The sequence below is a fragment of the Pelmatolapia mariae genome, linkage group LG16_19, assembly GCF_036321145.2.
Source record: "Pelmatolapia mariae isolate MD_Pm_ZW linkage group LG16_19, Pm_UMD_F_2, whole genome shotgun sequence".
Taxonomy (NCBI): domain Eukaryota; kingdom Metazoa; phylum Chordata; class Actinopteri; order Cichliformes; family Cichlidae; genus Pelmatolapia; species Pelmatolapia mariae.
In genome coordinates, this window is record NC_086241.1 from 47,770,390 (window position 1) to 47,791,185 (window position 20,796).

Genomic DNA, 20,796 nt, shown 5'->3' on the forward strand with positions numbered 1-20,796 from the left:
CTACCTGCAGAGTCCAGCCTTATTTGAGGTTTGCATGACATCAGTGTTGTAGATTGTTTTGTTCCTCCCCTTAAATAAGGCCCATTAAGTTTTGTTGCAGTGAAAGTGCTGAGGGCAATGTTGTAGTGCCCTTTTAAAGCCATGCACACCATTGTTTGTGCCCCTCTCACCAAGTGATTAAGCAGTGCCGAGGGAGGCATTAGGAAATGTGCTCTTCTCATGCAACCTAGTACCACCTTATGCTGTGATCCGTCACAGGGGCTTTTGGCGTGGCATAGGTTGGCCTGAAATGAGGTTAGGGCAAGTGTCAGTGACGTCAAGCTGGCTGGAAAAAGGCATTTCAATTTCTCTTCTGCACGCATGCAGTCAATATGCTCCCAAGCAGGAGGGAGTAAAAAAAAAAAAAAAAAAACTCTGGAAAAAAAGTGTTGCTTCTTTTAAATTCTTAAGCAAAGGGAATATATTCTAAGAAAATCCTGTTTAAGATGGCAAGCTCCAATGAGTGACAGTTAATGGTTTGGGCAAGTAGAAATAGCCACTGCTGTGTGGGAACGAGTTTGATTGTGTGTATACGTGCATGTGGGCGTGTATGGACTTGTGTACTTTGGCTGGTTGAAGTAATACATCTTTGTTTCAAAAATATGTTACGATATTTATATTTCATGAAACAGAGGCCTTTAGAGAGTCTCCTTTGTCACTGTTGGCTTGCTTCAGAGTGTCCTTAGTAAGCATTAGCATTCTTGGACTTTCCCGTTCCCAGAAAGCTACATTTTTTCAGAATGAGATTCTTAAAGGCCTCTTTTCTTGTACTCTCTGTTCCCAAGCCCCACTTTAGTTAGGAAGAAGTAAATGGCATTGAGCTTTTTTACTTGATCCACCTGAGCTAACCACGAGGAATTTAAAAAGCCCTTTGTGCTCCTCCATTGTGTTTATAGTCTCCCCCTTCTTTTCTCACCATGTCTTTCTTAAAGAGGTTGGTCTTTGCTTTGCTGCACTTTTAGGCCAACTTTTCCACTCTTTTGGGATCAAATGAGCTCAACATCATAAATCAGTGCAGTTGGATATGAAACACATCTACTGTCAGCTTTAATGCTGACAGTAGATGTAGATGTTGTTACTGTTCAAAGAATAACTGGCTCAGGCTCAAACGTAAGAACAATATTGTGAGGTCTAATAACAAACACATATTGAATGCTAACTTCTCCTCGGGAAGTCTTTTATATTCACCAGTGTTTTGAAGTTTTGTGCCTGTGTGTGGTTTTTGTTTTTATGGTTATGGATTGTGCTGTGAAAAGGAATATTAATTTGAATGCCCCCCCCCCCCCCCCCCCCCCCCCCCTTTTTATTTACTTCTAGTATGGCGATGTTTTGAATGTGATCATCTCGAGTAAGAAGAAAGGAAGTGCTGTTGCAGAATTTGCAACTGTGAGAGCTGCTGTAAGTACCTTAACTCCTGAATGAAAACCTCAGAAACCGTTTTCTTCAGCATTCATTTGCCTCAAAATTCCAGGTCACCCGATGAGTTTGATTATTACTCAGAGTGATAGCTGTCATAGACTTCCGTGCCTGGGGATGGTCTGTGTGAGTGAAACTGATATTTTAGTCATTCTGTACCGCAGAAGTCCCGATGCTGATGGAAACCACTGGACGGAAGGAACTGAGCCGTCTTATTGTTCCCCACTGTCTGGTTCCTCAGGCTCTTTGTCATCATGATGTACTTTTTTTGTTGTTGTGGTTTCCTTACCACAACATGTGTTTCGCCTGCAGAAAATATGCCTGCCAGTCTACTGGGATCTAGGTACAGGTTCTGTTGTCTCACCCTGCCCATCTTCATGTCCCAGCTCCGGTGTTGGCCCACCTTTATTTAGGTGTTATGTGAACTGAACAAATACCTAGGTGTTAGATGAATATGTTACAACTTTACAAAACTCTGTACAAGGAGAAAGTTTTTTGCCTTAATAATACTGGTAGATGAGTCATTTGAATACCTACTCTCACATTTTGTTTTTTGTTTTTTTAGGAGCTGGCTGTTAAGAATGAAAGTGGCGTAGCTGCAAATCCCCTGAAGATTTCCTGGCTTGAAGGACAGCCTGAGGTTTTTGCCGCAGCTTCTCAGTCTGGGCAGTTCATGCCTTCACAGGTACCGGTATAACATTAAAATGCGCTGTTGTAATTCCCCTCCTCTCTCATAAAACGTGTCAGCCCCATGTTACAAAATCCTCCCGGTTACATTGCTTCCAGCACAAATACTCTTGCCTAAACACTGCCCCACAAAGAGAGGTATGTAAACGTTCGGAGCTTTTATTTTCATATCAGCGGTGCAGATATTTCCCCGGTGCTTGCACTCCCATTCGTCTGACCTAGAACAATGTGTTTGGTTAAATGGTCCTCGGTTTATTTGTTTTGGAGTGGTGAGGTGCTGGCCCGGCACTGGCCCAGAGCCCCTCATTGGCTGCTCATTAACGGAAATGACCTGGCAGACCCCAGGATTGCTGCATTTTGTGTAGCAGCATGCAATAATGGTAGTCTGGCACGTGAGAAAGTAAAAATGGATATTTTGGTGCCAAGTGATTACATTTTCTTTCTTTTTATTAATTACTTTTAGATTTTGGCCTTTTTTATTAAGTCAAACCTTCTGATCATCTTAATATAACATTTTTTTTTTAATTTGAAGAGTTAACCACCTATGGACCACAGTTTGCTACATAAAACTGCTGAACTGGCTTTCACCTCTCATGCTAGTGTGGGGTCTACGACCCCCTACACAGCGCTAGTATCTGTGACTGAGTCTGCACACTGGGACTTGTCACACTAATCTCTTTAAATGTTATTATGGTAAAGCGGTTTGCATTGCAGATATTCAAAGATGATTGCTTTAGCCTTTTTTGTTCTCTAACTCTGACTGGAAACATTACTATGCTAGAATTATTTTCAAATTAGCCTTCACTGAGAATACTTCTTGCTAAGAGGTCCCACATGACATAATAGATAAACCATGGCAGATATTAGCGGTGTTGATCCACACCTATCCACGGGTCAGTGGATGTGAATGTTCTTTTCTGATTCTTATCTGGGATCTACAAATCTGATCCCTCTCCTGTAGCCGACTCCTTCATAGTGTCCCAACATTATCCAGCTGCAATCACATATGAGCAAAGTGAGGACTTGGTTCTTTAACCTCATCAATCTAAACACAGCTCACAGAGTCAGCGGCTCGCCACAGGGAGCTCAGATACACGGATGACTTCACCCTTAACTTTAGTTCCATCTCTGCTGGGCTTAATAAATGAATTTGAGGCCAGTATGAGGAGCCTAATGGAGTAAAGGGAGGGTCAAATTCCCCAAGAAGACCCCCTCAGGGTACAGAGACTTTGATCTATCTCATGGTGTGTTAAATTTTTAACTTCTCTCACAGAGAGGAGTGTTGATCTTTTGGCTCTGTTTTTGTTGTAGTTATGACATGATTTATAACTGGACCTACTGCATTCACCCAGTTTTTCTCACCATGGATATTAAAACATTTCAAAATAGGGGAGGGCCGTGTCTTTCGCACCATGTGGAATTGCTCCCCACGCTCTTGACTAAATTCAGACCCTTCGTTTGGGAAAAGGATCAAGTTTCTTTTCCTGATCGTTCACTGTTGCGTGTGTACCCGTTAACGTTACAGATATGACAAATACGTCGTAGTGACAGGCTGAATAATGGGGAGGTCGAGAAAAGGAACCTTTAAAATTTCCCAGAAGTCCAAATGTTTCTTTTAGTACATGTTTCCAAATCTCAGTGAATCCTAAAAGAACCTGTTATCCATTGCTAAACATTTCAGTGCAGTCGTATCCGAGAGCGGCAAATAGTTGCTGCATCAGGAAAAAGGGATTTCACATGGATAGTTTATCTTAACATACAAACTCTCGGATGTGGAATCCCCATCTATCTGTCTGCTTTGTTTTTGCCAGACCTGACGTTCATGCCTCCAGAGATATGATGCCATCATTAATCATTGTGTCTTGATTCATGGTTTATTGCTCAGTTTAGCATACCGTATTATTTAAAACAATTCTATTGTAAGGGTTTTAAATTTGAGCCTTCTATGCCTGCTTCTTCCATCAAGAGCCAGGGAATCATTGCAGGGTTGTCACGGCATAAACCAGATGCAGTAGATCAGCTATTCTGGGATTGTTTTTCCAGCCTGCTGGTTTGCTAGTGCTTTAAAAGTGCGCTATCACCTAAAATAGTCCTTGTGTCTGGAAGAGATGCATTGGATGTGGCCTTGCTGTTGGCATATTCAGTGCTGGCCTGAAACCTGCTCTTAATGGAGATGATAGCTGTTTAGGAAGGAGATTGACAGCCTTCTGTTTATTGCAATGACCAGACTTAAAATCTGAATATTTCTCTTTTTTTTGGTTTTGTTCTATTTCACATTTTTGTTAGTAGTAATAAAGTAAAGGGAAACGAGCAGTGAAAATACACGAGACTGAAGGATGATTGGCCACTCACGAAACGGATGGGAGATGTTTTAAAAAAAGATGTGCTGGTTTAGAATACATAGAAATCTATGCCTAAATGCATTTAGCTCATCATGCATATCATGAGAGGGAAGAGCTGTTTTCAATTTGCTTGATCCTCTTTGCAGCTTGATAATATTTTCTGTCTTGATACACGATACCGACAGCATAAACAAAAAAACTGTTGGTTTTATGAAATCCCCTTTCATGTGTAAATACAAAAAAACAAACCAGACCAAAACAAAGACATGTAGCATTAGATTTCACTGGGAAGCACAATTACAGGCGCAGGACTCTTGTCCTATTTGCCAATACGGTATTTTTAATGTTTAAGTTGGTAGCCGACAAAAAACACAGCTCATACGAGCTGCTTTAGAGGAATGACAAGATTTTTTTTGTATTCTGCATGACAGCAAGTTTAGATTTTTAAACGGAGGGAAGTGATACCAGATGTGATTGGGATACTTCACAGTTTGGCCAGTTTTTTGCAGCGCAGACAAGATAATTTGTCTTCCATCACAGACTCTTTCATCTCGTATTAGCCATGTGGCTGAACATTTGCTCAAGTTGTGTCCTTCACAGGACTTTCACACAGATGACAGACTCATAGAAAACCAAGGACACATGCATGCAGGAAAAATAAGATGCCAAGTATTATTTCTGAATGTTTTAATGAGGAGTGGTTTTCCATAAAATGCAGCGGCTATCTGATCTTGCACAATTCTTCTTTCTCTTGTGAATAGATAAGGTTTTGATTGCTTAGGGAGTTATTGCATCGAGCAGGGCAACACAGTCAACACAGTGTAAATCTCTGTCAGTGAATAGCTCATTCTCCTGCTTATCCTGAAGTTTACTAACAGACTCTGGTTAGCTATTGATAGCCACCTCTTTGTGCTTTAGCTGTGCTTCAAAGTCCACTTTACTCTAGTGCAGCATTCATGCCTCTACTGTGCGTGAAATTCTGCCGTGCGTGTCTAATTTTGGCCACCTCTACATAATATTATTGTGTTGCGGAGTCCTATATAAGCTGTAATTTCTCTAGAAAAAATGATACAAACACATAAAACAATGTGTAAAATAAAGAAAAAAGCAATTTCATCATACGAGTATTTGATGTTTTTATTTGCTTTGCACAAAAAATACATAATAAACAATTTTTTCTTCAGAAGGAAAAAAAACATTCACAATGTGTTATTGGCAGAAGTCTACAAGAAACGGATATATAAATGTTCCCACAAACAATGCTGTTTCTGTTTTTGGTCTTGCATAGAATTCTAAATTTATTGCTTGAAGAACTTATTTTGGTTTCTAGATTTTGTACCATGACCCGTGGCGCTCTTAGGAATTTGACTTCTTCTGGGTTTTGTCCCACATCCCATCCCGGTAACTCCCCAACAAAGATGGAGTGAGGCTCGTCTCGACCTCTCCTCTGTAGGTTTGAGGAAAACGTATGGACGAGTGTCGTTTTGACTGCGTAGGCAAACGCAGACTTTCACGCGTGCTTCCCTTTGCTCGTGTGCCAGTGTGTGAGATACACCATGCATTTTTGCGTGTCGGGTGTATTTGGGTAGAAGGTAGTGTTTAAACCCTCATCAGAACTTTTGCTACAGTAATGATGTCCTCCTCCTCCCTCAACACCCCCTGCATATGTGGAAGTATCAAGTTACCCTTTACCACTTTTCTTCTCGTGCACTGCTCACCAGAGCATTGAACGCTGATTTGCAGCTAAGAAAACAGCCTGCTTTGGCTTTTTTTTTTTTTTTTTTCATTTTTCTTCTGAGGTCTTGGACCTGTGGCCTGGCTTGGTCTGTAGCCCAAACTGCCACCACTGGCTGGCTTTTATTGGAAGCAGGGCTAAGTGTTTGTTTTCACTGCCTTGTTGGGAATGAGAGATGGGGGGTACCTTGGTCTACCTTTGAGTGGGGCCTCTCAGATGCGTGCGGAGTAAAATTTGCCCTCTGCACACAACAGATTGGCAAGCACGCCAAGGCATCGCAGCTCCAAGGACCTTGGATTCCAGTCGTTGCGTTTCTTTTCTTAAACACAACAATCTTAAGTCTTAACAGCCGTCGTCAGTGCCGTGATGTGTGGTTTGAAGAATTAAAATAGCTAAGGGGAAATGTGAAAAGGTTGAAAATGTCAGGCTCTTAGTTTAACATGAGACAAAGTTTAATTATTAACTTAAACACTGGATCTGCCTCTGCAAAGGGTGATTGCTTGGAGAACATTAACTTTGTTTATGTGCCCCCTTTTCAAACAGAATCACGCGTACTTTTTAGTAAACGCTGTGGATCACAGTGCTCTAGGAGCATATCCTGTGCCTTTAAAAAAGTGTACAGTGTTCATCTGTGGTTTATTATTCATTGTTTGGGATTCTGCATTCCAAAAAAGCAGATATCTTTAGATTTATCCGAGCTTAATGAACAAAACAATATCCAAATGTGATGATTTCGTCTCCGATCAGGATTCTGGACAAGATGAGGGCCTTATTGCTCTCTGTATTCCAAACCTTTTGTAAAGCCTCTCTGAGACATTTGGCTAATCTCTGGTTTATTTGTGCAGTTTGTCCATCACCTGAAGGACATCGTCAAGTATCGAAGGACCCAGGTCGAGGCTGAATGAAAAGCCACTGTCCTCATCCTTTTGTTGTCCCGTAGTTTTGTCATAGGTCTCGTTAAAGTCTTCATCCCCATCTGAACCTGTGCTGCCCCATCTGGAGCTATGAGTCTGATTGGAAGAAGTATTATTCCCTCTTTGGTACCCATCCTCTTTTTCAGCATCTACATTTCCTTTCTCGCTGTCCAGCAGGGGCAGAGAACTGCATTTCTTCCTTTTCTGCGAGTTATTGTGCTGGTGGTCCACAGACAAGTCAGGGGTCTTTTTGCTCTCAGTCTCATCCAGATTCAGACGAGGCGGCTTTGGAGGCGGTGAGCAGGCCAGAAAGACGTTCTGCTCACTTCGGGAACTTTGTAAAAGCAGGTTGTGACTCAGCTTTAGAAAAGACAGATCTCCAAAGCTGTCAGCATTGTTTCCAATATGAGTGATGTGGCGGAAATCGGCGAGCGGTAGGCTGATCATGTTGACAGACAGAACCTCCTTCCTCTTGGAATTCCTGCTGGACCAGCGTCCAGAGGCTGGCTTTCTGTGCAGCGATGCTCGGAGTGGCATCCTAGCAGATCTGGTTGAGATTTGCTTAAATGTTTCAGTTTATTCTTTTTTGTTTTTAAGGTATCCTCAAAAGTCTTTGTAGTCTCTTTGTTCTTTGTTCAATTTGTTAGGAAGTTTTGATAATTAAAAGCATAACTCCATCTGCAATGAAACACAAAAAGAGAGTATTAACATTTTAACAAATAACAGTTTGATACCACATTTCCCGCAGCAGCATGTCATCCAGGTTCTCTCTTATTGATGCTAGAATATGAAGGAGATCTGTGCTTGTGTTTGTCGTGTTTTTCAAAACCAGATGTAAGAATTTGACTGTCTGTTAGCTTTTTTTTTTTTTTTTTTTAATTCACATCCATTGTGTAGCGATTGCACCTGCTCCACTTGATTTTCATTTAATGAAATGCAGAAATTATTTGGCAGCGGAGGGATGTTCAAACAATGCTTTGAACCTTTCATTTACAAATATTTACTTTTCAAATCCCCTCTTTTCCGATAAATGCAGGTGTGGTCTGCTGCACGTCTTCCAGAGGAAGTCTTCTAGTCCATTTAAGACTTCCAGTAAGAGAGTCAACAAAAAAAATAAATAAGAAAAAATGCCAGAGTGGTAATTGTTATCCTGTATGTGGTGCATTGTCTTCACTTTTTGTTTTGGGAGGTTGTTATTTGCCTCTCAACTTCTGTCAGAAATTATGATAATAACTTCACTTTAGAGCATATGTTTATAATTTCCTCAGAAGTCTAAATAACTGGGATACAATTAGTTTATTTTGCTGTGGTCTGAGAGGTATGCCCCGAATCTGGATTTGAAAGTTATTTAAGATAAAAATCAAATACAGCGATTCCATAAACAGCATCGCACTCTAGGCATTATCTTAGAGGATAAATCTGTTTTTTAATGTCTTTTGGAGGATAATATAATCTTGAAATTTCATTTCCACCAACAAAACCTAAAACATCTTGGTCACAATGAATCGAAAAAACAAAACAAGAAAGCGTTTTCACATTCCGTGACCTGTAATGATTTTAGTGAGCGAGACAGAACTCAGTTCATCAACGCAGGCACGGCAATTAGATAATCTCCTCTGTGTCTGTGATTTTTAAGCCTCCCAACAGCTTTGCCCACAGTTAGAGCTGTGTTCGTGACTTGAAACACTCACTCTGTAAATTTGTAAACCACTTCGGCAAACAGGTTTTGTTGGCCTGTAAAGGTTTTATCGGCACTTTAGTAGCAGCGGGAGATTGGAGCGCGCGGACTCGACTGCATTCCTTTCCAGACATGTCAGTTTGGCCAAGGAGGAGTCGTTGGGATTTTAGCCATGAGTATCGTGTTCAGGAAACACTTCGTGGCCAAGTTAAAAACTAAAGAAGCTCATTAAAACACATTGGCCAAGAAACACATTTTAAATGATGGTTCCGAACGCTCCATTAATTACACATCTCGGAGACTGATAAGGACTCAGTCTGCTGAAAACTTTAACCACAATTAAAATAACTGATGTTAAGATTTTTTTCTTGCCGTGCAGTTACTTTAGTGAGAACTGTAACAATAATTAGACAAAAAAGAAAAGTTGTTAGTTTTTACCTGTCTTGCTGGGAAAATCAAGGATAATTGAATCCCACACACACGCACACCCGTCTCTGCCAGGAAGCTAGGCTGTGTGTACCTGCACACTCTCACAAACCTTCCTTTGACATGACGGGGCTTGTCAGCTGTTACAGAGAAGATCTCATTGAACCGCCTTGAGTAACAGAAACTACAACAGTCTTTTCCTCATCGTAGAAGAAATTCTAAAGAAAGTATTTATATACCATTTCTTACCGTTCTCTGCTTCAGTGAGTGTTTTAGATAATCCTTGCATAGAGCTCTTTTTGTGTCTGGCTGATGAAAGTTATCTTCCCCTAGGTGATAAGCCAGGTGAGGTCAAAGTATAAGATTGTTAAGAGATCCAGGTATTTCTTGGTTTATATCTGAAGTCATCCCACCTCCAGTCAGGAGATTGTATAATCCTGTTTGCGGAGTGAGTTGGCCTTTTAGTTGTAGGTGTTACAGTAAGTCCTTCTGGTTGATTGGCTGCACCCATCACCTGCGGGTGAGTCGGCACAAAGCACGAGCTCCCGGTTTAATTCCCATGACATTGAGAAAAACAGAAACTGCCGTGCACGACTTATTCTTAAAGCTGAATGGTGTGACTGAAAGAAGGGAAAGGGGCGACGTATAGTTTAAAGTTTGAAGAGGTTGGTCATGTACAACTGATTGTGTTTTAATAAGAGTGTGTGAGACTGTTATAGATTGTGTGCTTATCTGGGAAAAAAAGGAAGTCCTAGTAAGTGAGAAAACCGGTCAGCCCTAATCTCTGTCTTATTGTCCCTCTGTTCTGCTGATTTCCTGATTTCCTGTCTGTTGTTGACTTGTCTAATGCCGCAGAGTTGAGCCCACTCCAAAGACTCTTCTGCCTGAGTGGAGGCCTGTAGCTATTCTGTGTAATCAAAGCTCAGTATCCCACACAGACATGTATGAGCAGGCACGCTGGATTTCACAAGAGGGATCACTTGTTGCATTTCTAATTCTCACGCCTCCAGCGTGTTGTCTTTGCTATGGAATGCTATAGTAATGGATAACACAAAACTGTGTCAGAGCAGAAAACGTTTGTGCGCTCGCTGGAACGTGTTTGCGTAAAAAGGTTTAAAGCCTCAAAGTTTCAGCAACACTCACTGTTACGCACTTTGATTGTGAGCCTTTTTTTTTGGGACTATTATCTTCTGAACAGTTGCATCTACCTGCGTAGTGATGTTTTAAAGATAATATATTTCATAATGCTGAAATATTGCCACGTGTTGGAGAAAGCTGTAGATCTGTGTGCAGTATTTGTTTGTTTTTGCCTTCCTCCCCAACCCTAAACATGCCGGGCGTGAAGGACAAATCGTATTTTTTAAGCGCTCCTTTGAAATCGATTCAATAAACAACATACGCCCCGCCCTCATCCTCTCTGCTGCTCTGCAATTCAGGACCAGAACAGTCTGCAAGAGCAGACACAATTACTCACGCAAATGAAATTATCATAACATTTACCCAAGGCCGAAACAGAACATTTTTGAACATCCCTCTTCTGAGAAACCCCCTCCTTCTTCCACCTACAACCACAAAACTGCTTTCATGCTAGAAGACAATCAGGGTGAAGAGCTAGTGTTATCTGTGGTATTTGGGTATGACCTCACAAGACCTGTTGTCTGACCAAGGTTGGGCTCAGTTTGTTAGCGGTGCTCTCATGCTATGTAGCCTCTGGGCTTATGCGTTTAGTCCGAACTGGATTTCTGCATAAGCCTCTTTTCTAAGGCCTGACCATAGTGGGCAATGTGGTTTGATGCAGCTATGCCGGGCCTGAAATCTGGGATGCTGCATGTTTTTGTTGTTGCAGGATAAAAAGTGTTTCCAGATATTGCTTTGACTGGCGCAACGATTCCAAACTGAGGCTTTGGTGGATATTCTTTTGGCTCTTTGTTGTATGTACTTCAGCTTCTGCTGTATCAAGGCCCTCAGACAGCCAGCATTTAGAATAGATTTACTGCAAGATTTGGCTTATTCTTTTATATGAAAAAGCTTTTTTGTTTTATTGGCAAATACAGGACATTGGGCTGTGATCAAATTCAGCGTGCAATACATCAATGAATTACCCAGATTATTTAGCTCGTAAGACTTGTTAAAGTAGTCATTCCCACCTGTCTGTATTTGTATAAATAGTTTCTAGTAGTTTTCCTTTTATCATTTCTGGTGGGAATGTTTAAATATGCATTTGTCATCATCTTCAGCATTGTTGTCACTGTTCGTCTGCAAAGTTATGACTCAGTGATTAGCCGTCTGAAGGTTTTCCAACAGAAACTTGGCTGTGGGATTGCTAAGAGGAAGTGCAGACACTCGCTTGCATGATTCCAAGATGACAGAGATCTGACACCAAAGCCCAGGTGTTACTTTACTGAATACCAAGCGCACACTCATCAACACATATGACGTAGCTAACAGTAGCTTCTAATCAACACAACAAAGTCACGTCAGGTCCAACACAGTAAGCGGATGGCTTTACACAAATATTCTCTGATGAGGTAATGCACTGGGGTGCCAAATGTCACAACACAATAAAACAGCTGGATTATTTACGTTTTGAGGTTTTACACCAAAGTTTGTCAGTCAGCGACAGAGACATTTAATGTTTTTGAGTTTTTCATTTGTGCGTGTGTCTGTCCCGGTATCATGATTGTCAAAGTCAAAAGTGCTCAGAAAAACTGAAAAATAAAGTGAATAGAATTTGGTCATCCAAGGTCACTGAGGCCTGATATCCTTCCCATTCTTGCAAACACAATATTTCAGGAGCACCACGAGGGAATTTCATCAGAATCAGAATCTTTTACTGTCATTATGCCAAAAACAAAGAAAAATCACATGCTCTGCTATTCAGTGCAAGGAAAGCAATCTAACTATTCCCCAAAAATATAAACCATTTTAAAAGAGTTTCTGTTAACTAGTACAATATAAACAACATAATATGTACGTGTATGTGTGCTCGAGTCATTATTAATAGCACAATTTTAAAATTTAAGGCAGTGCGACCTCATAAAAAGTTATTTGTTTGGTTTTTTTTGTCCATAAAGCAATAATTTTTACATTCATTATTACATAGTTTGCAGAAATATCTGATTGATGGCATTTTATGTCTCAAGTCAAAGGTCAGCTTCACTATAACATAATGCTTTATAACACTTTTTTGCGTATACCAACTCGGGAGCAGAAAATTTCACATTTGGTCAGATACAAAATTGCCTATTAACCTTTAGTGCCCTAAAAAAAATCGTTGAACCTACACTACATACTGTATTACTTTATGAATTTGGGATGTATTCTGCAGTTTGACTGGTTAGCGGAAGCTTACACTCACAATGTGATAATGTCGGTTTGACTCGTGGCACTGTTCTACATTCAAAAATGACCCGATATATAGTATGACCCATATATAGTATGGTGCTGCATTGTCTTACATTCCATTTCCTTGAACTCATTATCAGATATTTTAATAAGGGAAAGCTATATTAGCATTATTATTATCATATTATGTAGTTTATGGTTGCAATTTTGTGCTTTAGTACTTTGCATTCTTTGTTACACAGTTATAATATTGAAGACAAAATTGTTATGCATTTTTTGTGTAGTTATTGCAGGATTTATTCCAAAGAATTTCCAAACTCATATAATTTGGAGGTATCAGTAAAATCTGAGGAATGTTATTTCTCCTGACACTGACTGATTAGTAATTATTGAATGATGGCTGTGAGTTTTAGATTAAACTGTAGATTTGTAGAGTTGATGTAAACAATACATACTGAGATCAGTTTTACTGGTTTTGCTTACTTTACACATTAATTAGTGTAGATAAGGAACACATGCACAAACGAAGTAAACAGAAATTTGCAATTGTTGTGCCATTTTCTTTCTTTTTTTTCCTTGTGTAATGCCTCGGCTCATTTTTTGACATCTCCAAGGTTCAGATGGTGTTCTTGCAGTGCCCTGGCCTCCTTTGTTTTAATAGCAAATCTGTTGCAATCAGAGGGCTTTTCCAGGAAGGCTGGAATGTGAAAGACATAATTTTGCTTTTACAACAATATATTGTTGGATATTGCAGAAACCAAAGCCCCACATTTCCCTATTCAAGGATCCCTGAGCTCATCCATCATAAAGAGAAATGCCAGGGCACCAGGAGTTCAGGTCTTTGCTGCCATTTCTCTTTTCACTGTTTATATCCTTTACTTTTACAGATTCCAAAGGCACTTTTCTGACTCCACCCTGCACGCTTCTATTCTGTTGAATACTGTGTATACCCATGAGCGTAGTTATATATAGCTTATATGGGGTCAGTGTTTGAGTACAGCAAAGCTAATATGATTGAGCTGATGAGCTAATATAATTACAACTTTAGCATTTTAGCTTTCGTTGTATTTTTTTAAGTCCCAGAAGTGATTTAGATGACAGACTGGAATTATTATCAAACATTATGAAGCTTCATTAGCTACCTGCATCCATATACTGGAAGGATGCAATGCACACATACACATGCTCACTAATTAGTGCTAATTAGCAGATTAAAAATATAGTCACCAAAACTGAGCCACACAGGTCTTGTATGGTCTCTGCCATAGCAGGCAGTAATAATTATTTGATAATTTCATTAAAAAAAAAAAAAAAGTCATAAACACCACAAACATAGTTGAGAAATCCAGTTCAGTGACTTCAGTTAGCTTAGGTGAGCAGGGTCGTGTCCAGGATTTTTTTTTGTAAATGGGGTGGCACAGGCGAATTAAGAACAAAAAGGTTTATTACTTAAAACGTGGTGCTGCACAGTGCAATATCCAAAATATAGTAGAAAAAAGAGAGTATCCCAAGTTAGAAATACTTCAAATACAAGTATATTAAATTTGTACTTTAGTAAAGTACTTGAGTAAATCTACTGAGTTACATTTCTTATGGCTCTCTCAATACTCTCATGCAAAGATGTTGGGCATTGTAAGATTGGCAGTACACTATGCCAATTACATTGGTATTGGGGGGGGCACCAGCATCCTGGTGCCACCCCATGCCCTGTTCTGGATACGCCCCTGCAGATGAGACCTGGTAGACAGCTCCTGTAGCTTAAAGTATACCTGGCAATGTGGAAATCAAAGCCATACCCTTAATTTTAAGCCTCAACAGTATCCAAATGGACAAGTTATATAAAAAAACAAAAACAAAAAACACCCACGATACAGTTATGAAAGGTTCCAACATTTGTCTTTCCATCATTATCGAGCAACAAACTTATTATTTATTTTCCTGTTCCAGGCTGTAAACATGTTTTTTAAAGCTATTACGTTGAACTCTATTGAAGCTGACTTGGTGTTGGTACCAGTCATTCCAGCAGCTATGGGTTGTTTTTTTTTTTTTGCAGTTTTATTTTGGCTGCTTGGATCAGACGTATAATTTTTTCTGTCAAATAAAGGAAGTTTGTGCATTGCATGAGAGGGGCTAAAAACAGGAAGTACATTCGGGTCTCGACCTCTGTGGTTTGTTTGTTCTTTACTTGCAAAAGCGGTGTAGTAGAACAAACCTTTGGGGTTTTATGTCTGCTGACTTCTGTAATGAATGTTGATTAATCCGCTACCATTTAGAAAGCTTAGGTTTTGTCTGCACGAGAATTTCACCTCGGCTCCAGTGATGCATCTGCAGTAAGGCTGCCTCTTTGTTTGTGTTAGCATGAGCGCTTGGGTACCTTCACATACACACACACACGCCCAAACGATCTCTATACTGGTATTTGCCTTTCATAAATCACAGCTCGGTGACACACACACAAATACAGAAACACACACTACGCCACCACACGCCCGCCAGTTAAATAGTTCCTTGATTAACTTCACCGCAGTGGATCAGAGCACACATTTTAGCTGGGACCACAGAGCAGGCTTGTTAAAAAACCCATTCTTAAGCTTTGGAGGACTTTAAAGTCACCTCGGCACTGCAACCGTCTAGTTGAAGACATGTGATGCTTTATGGTGTTAATGAGTGATCCATTTATCAAATTTGAATTGGTGAGCTGTCAAGTTGCAAGGTTAAAAGCCGTTAAGCGTGAAATGGCAAGATTTTAACGGAAGCTGTTTTGAATAGATGTAGTTCCACTTTACTCGTCCACGCTTGTCTGTCTCTATTAAATGTACAAACACTTTTTCAATCACTTGTCCTCACACGTTCGGCGATCTGACAACTTGTGCTGCGGCCACCTGCACTCCTGCCATGCCTCCTGCCGTGTGTGGGAAGGACTTTTAAGAGCGTGTGTGTGCTGCTTGACTCACAGCACTTGTGGTGATCATGATGTCATTACTGGCCTGGGGTCAGGCTGGGGTGTGCTTTTTCGAGGCCTCGCCATGCGCTGATGTCACGTAGCTAATCCTCAGCTTGTTTATATGTATGCATGTGCGTGTGTGGTTGTGTGTTTTACTACTATTCCACCTCAGCGGTGGCCTTGAACCCTCCTGTCTTGGCTTTGTACAGTGGCCCATTGTTTGTGTTTTGTGGTTTCCCGCTCACCCCGGATCCTGGTGTTAAGGCACCAAACACCCACCCGCCCCTACACACACACACTTGCAGAAACACACAGACATAGACATGCACATATGTACGCACCAATTGTTTAGTTACAGAGTGATGCACTGGCTAAATATGTATATTGTAAGTTAACACCCGAGGCAGGGAAACATCCCTCATTCTGAGAAGAAATGCGTCACACTGCCCATAAAGCACCTGTTAATGCACAGAATTCCCCTACATCATTAGTGTCGTGCAGTCTGCCCATGATGCCATAATCATGCTGGGCTGAGAAACAGGCAGACCAGTTCTAAAAGTTTTCCTGGCGCACTTCAGCATTGTGCCCAGTAGGGGGCGTAGCAGAGTATGGTTATATTTGCTGTATAGGCAGGAGGATTTCCACAGCTTCTTGTATATTTGCTTGTGTTTTGTTTAATTTTAAGTTACAAGAGTTGTTTATTTACCTAATAGTGTTCGCGTGATATTTCATAGTTACGTGTCAGACAGGGGCTTGAGCTCACGTTATTGGAATGATAATAGCAGCTTTCCTGAATCCAGGGGTGGCGTAGGGGGGAGTGAGGGTAACGTCCCCCCTCACCGACCCTCTCTTTTTTCTTCTTCCTCCACACTAGACCCTCTTTCTCCCCAGCAAACGGATGCTGGAGTCCCTATGATATTTTCCAGATGCCTTAGCGAGTGCATCGACAAAACTTACCACTCCTCTTCACATCGCTCCCTGTCCTTAATGCACACGCTCACTCTCTCCTGCAGCTCACTGTCTTGTTAAAAAGACACTTCCTTGGCCCAGCAGACTTCCTTGATATAATCTGTTCAAAGAATGGCTTTCTTTGTGTACACGTGGTCTTCCTTCCTAATCAGTGATGGGATGATGGTCTCCATGAGTGCATATGTTTGTGTTGCATATACAGTATAAGCACAATCCTGGTGAATTTTAAATTGAAGTTGTCAGATTTAAATTTTTTCTTAAAGTGTTTTCTCGTTTCATCACAGTCTGTTTCTTGTGTTTCGATCTTGGTTGACCGGTGTGTGGCATTGGTCATTGCACAGATGTGTGTGTGTGTGCAAGCCCTTTTGGGCTGTGTTCCACCCTGCTTGATTAGCCATTAGCCAGTGGCTGCCCTCTCTGATTTCCCCCCACAGTATGATAATCCGTCGCCATCATCATCCAAGCCAAAGCCCTGCCAGCAACTGCCAGGCCCAATTCCAGCCCACATTTTAGGTTTAATGACCTAAGGCAGTGGAATTACCCCATCACAGTTTCTCTGTGGGCTGCTGTCTCATGCATGTTCACCATGTCGTCATGCAAATGTTAACTGAGATGAGAGCATGTGTCCAAATCTGCCTCTCTGCGCTGCACTCAAAGGCCTGGTTGTGAAAGCAAACAGAAACTGGACATTGACTGCATTTTTTTTGTGTGTGTGTGTGCGTGTGTGTCTGTGGCTTTTTTTTAAGATCGTCAGCTTTGAATGAGCAACATGATGTTGCGTGTCTAACGCAGTCATCTTTTCTCCACTGGAGGCTTTCTGTGTAGAGTTTACATGTTGTCGCCACGTACTCCAGCTTCCTAGGACATGCATGTTAGGTTAAGTGGTGATTCTAAATTGACCCTAATTGGTGTGAATCTGAGTGAATCTGATTGTGACTTGTTCTCTCTCTCTCTGTCTTTTTTCCCTGTATTAGACTAACAACCTGTCCAAACTGTACCTCTCTTCTCGCCCATGTAACAGCTAGGATAGGGTCCATCCGTCCCGCAGCCCTGAATTAGCCAAACGTTGGATGGCTGCCTTGAAGGACTGTTGTCATGATCTAAAATTCCAAGATGTTTGGCTTTTCTTACGACTCTGTCGCAGGATCACAGGATCACTCCACAGATTTTACACTTCAAGTTCAGCTTACTTGTGAGGAGGACTGCAAAGTCTTTAGTAAAACATTTTTTTGTAGCTTTATACGTTTTTTGACAAGTCTGAGAAATAGAACTCTCAGTGATACAATCAGGATTATCACTGTTTAAGTTTGGACACCATACATTTATAACAGGAATGCTGCTCACTGATGAAAAAGCTGCTGCTTATAAATAAAATTCAAGGGTTTTTGTGGCTTGAACCATAAGTAGAACTAAAAGTTGATCTGTCATGAAATCTGATAGAAACTACTCTGTTGAATTGATTTTCTAAATCAACTGATTGTCTGGTCTATAAATAAATCTTCTTATGAATCTTGTTTTTGTAAGTTCTACTAGTCTGTGTAGCTCTGTTTCACATTATTATAATAGCCACTTTTTTGTTATCACCCCTTTAGGCTTCCCTGTCCAATGAGCGTGACTACGAAAGCATTGTGATGATGAGGATGAGGCAGGCCGCCGAACGTCAGAAACTCATAGAACAAATGCAGAGGGAAGACGAGGAGGAAGCTGCCAAGTTGTAGCACCACAGGACTCAGCTCGTTACCAGCGCTGTGAGAAATATTAGATGTAATCCTGCATCAGGCTTTAGTTTCATAAAGCCTCTTATTTGTTTTTATTATTTTTTTTGTATGTAATGTGATGTGTGGCAAAATAAACAATTTTCATAAACAAACAAAAAACAGTTTTTGTGTCGTGGCCTTTCTTGAGAAGAGATGTGAGAACCAGCAGGGTTTGATGCACAGCTGTGTAGTGCCAGATAGTAGATAAAAATTTGGAGATTTAAAATGATTTAGACTGGAATGCATCTTATGAGTCTGTTTCAAATATTGCGTTATGGTGTGTGCATTACGGGCCTCTGGGGATTGATTACTGGTCTATTGGTCTAAGCATCACTGAGTACTAATACATTTGTAGATAATTTTTTTCGACAAAGTATTAAGAGAAAGTCTTTATTTATAGTGTTATAAAATGTTATTATCCTTTTCTTTATCCAGGTGAAAGTCTCATTGAGATTTAAATCTCATTTCCTAGAGAGAGCAGGCCATCATGGCAACAAAAGTTGCAACAATTACAACCTAACAAGTTCAAAACAAATACAACATTCCATAGAAACAAGTGAGCAAAAAAATATGCAACAGCAGATCATAAAAACAGTCACACTGACTAAAAGAGTTATTCTCTCCGTCTCTCCCTCAGTTACTTCTGTAGATTATTCCAGGAAACAGGGGCGGCATATTTAAAAGCTTTTTTCCCAGTTCTGTTCTGATTTACAGAACAGAACAGTCATTTGTATGACATTATGAGAGCGAGGCTATATTGGATGTGGCTTTTACACATATAAACACACAGATAAGAGGGAACCAGCCCAAGGAGAGATTTATAGATAAAAACCAACCAATGGGAAAGTGGAGATCTACAGAGATGGCCAGGATTTCAAGAGCCAGTAATAAAACTAAAAACACAATGGTAGACAGTATCTAAGCGTTTTAGATAGTGGGCAGGTGCATTCATAAAAAGCAGATCACCACAATCCAATAAAGGTAAAAAAGTTGCATAAAACAAGTTTTTCATTAACTTGGAGAGAGAAACGAGATAGATTTTTTTAAAAAGTAACGTAGTTTCAACTTGGACACAAGCCTTTCAATGTGAGTTTAAAATGACAAATTCTGATCTATAATGATACTTAGATACTTATAAGATGTGACCATTTCTATTTAGGTCCCTTAAATGGTTTTAATTTCAGGAAACGTTAATAACAACTCTTTGCCATTTGAGAATAACATGAAGTTGGATTTCTCTGCATTTAACACCAACTTAGGTTGAGTTAAATGGGACTGAACAAAATCAAAGCCAAACTGCAGAAATTTAAGGATTTGTGCTACTGATGGAGATGAACAATAGATAACTATATCATCTGCAAAAAGATGAAATGGAATGTTTGATAAATTATCAGCCAGGTTATTTATATAGAGAGAAAAGAGTAATGGCCCTAATATGGAGCCCTGAGGAACTCCTTTGGAGACTGGGTGAAAAGAGGTAGAACACCCAGCAACGTGGACACATTGTGTTCTAGCTGACAAGTAATTTGAAAACCAACGTACAGCATTTACAGACAGACCAATAATTTTTAGTCTGTTTACTAAAATGACTTGGTCAACTGTGTCGAAGGCCTTCGACAAGTCAAGAAAAAGAGCAGCACAGAATTCTTTGCAGGCCATTGCATCAATAATGTCGTTCAACAGTTTAATAGCAGCAGTAATGGTGCTGTGTTGTTTTCTGAATCCTGACTGATGTTGGTAAAGAACCGAATTTTGTCCAAAAATTCTTTTAGTTGTTCACTAATAAAGTTTTCTAGAACTTTTGCTAAAACACACAAATTAGATATGGACCTGTAGTTATTAACATCTGAAAAATCACCTCCTTTTAACAATGGGAAACCATAGGCAGATTTCCATATTGCAGGGATCTCATTGTTCAAAAGGCTAAGATTAAAAATATAAGTTAGTGGTTCTGCTATAAAATCTGCAACCAAAATAAGGATCACGTTGATCTGGCCCTGCAGATTTATTTGGATTCAACAGATTTAAGGTCCTGTGGTCTTCAAACAAATTTAGAAGAGAAAAGCTGAAGGATTGGTCCAAAGATTCAGTTTGAGTGGTCAAAGAGAGAGCCTCCTGTTCATTAGGCAGTTTTAAATATGGATGTAAAGATTCAAATAAAGACCCGGAAGAAACAAAAGACTCATTAAGGCAGTTTAGAATTTCACATTTTTCTGTCTTTTACAACAAAACCTGGCATCTCATTTGTAGTTTTGTCCCTATAAGAACATGTTATAATTTTTTTTTAGGATCATTAAAATGTTTAGTAGTTTTTGAAAGATAAAATTCTGATTTGGCTTTTAATGAATAAGGCTGAATTTCTTAGCTGTCTAAAAATCAGCCAATCTGCCTCAGATTTAGTTTTTCTGGCCTGAGCCCAGGCAGCATCCCTTTTTTAAGGAGACTGGACAGCTGAGGGAAAAAAAACAAGGATTGTTTTGGCATTTTACTCTACATTTGCGCTTAAGGGCTATGTTTATTTATAATTTTAATAAAGGCATCATA

The 20,796-nt window shown here is 40.1% G+C and overlaps 2 protein-coding genes across 2 annotated transcripts in view; one reads left to right on the forward strand and one right to left on the reverse strand.

Annotated features, from left to right (window-relative positions):
* Nucleotides 1-18,360, forward strand: part of dnajc17 (DnaJ (Hsp40) homolog, subfamily C, member 17) — a 34,553-nt gene extending 16,193 nt beyond the window's left edge. The window contains exons 9-11 of the mRNA XM_063498514.1: nucleotides 1,357-1,437; nucleotides 2,021-2,140; nucleotides 18,088-18,360. Coding sequence (XP_063354584.1) covers nucleotides 1,357-1,437; nucleotides 2,021-2,140; nucleotides 18,088-18,213 — 327 coding nt within the window. The 3' untranslated portion in view covers nucleotides 18,214-18,360. The remainder of the gene's footprint in view (nucleotides 1-1,356; nucleotides 1,438-2,020; nucleotides 2,141-18,087) is intronic.
* LOC134646271 (cdc42 effector protein 3) lies at nucleotides 6,655-7,670 on the reverse strand. Its single transcript, XM_063500115.1, has one exon. It carries the CDS (start codon nucleotides 7,668-7,670, stop codon nucleotides 7,053-7,055), a length of 618 nt encoding a protein of 205 aa, XP_063356185.1. The 3' UTR covers nucleotides 6,655-7,052.
* Nucleotides 18,361-20,796: the final 2,436 nt, after the last annotated feature.

Bases quoted from the DNA above. Each gene is read 5' to 3' on its own strand.
- LOC134646271 (XM_063500115.1), bottom strand. From the start codon at position 7,670: ATGCCACTCCGAGCATCGCTGCACAGAAAGCCAGCCTCTGGACGCTGG.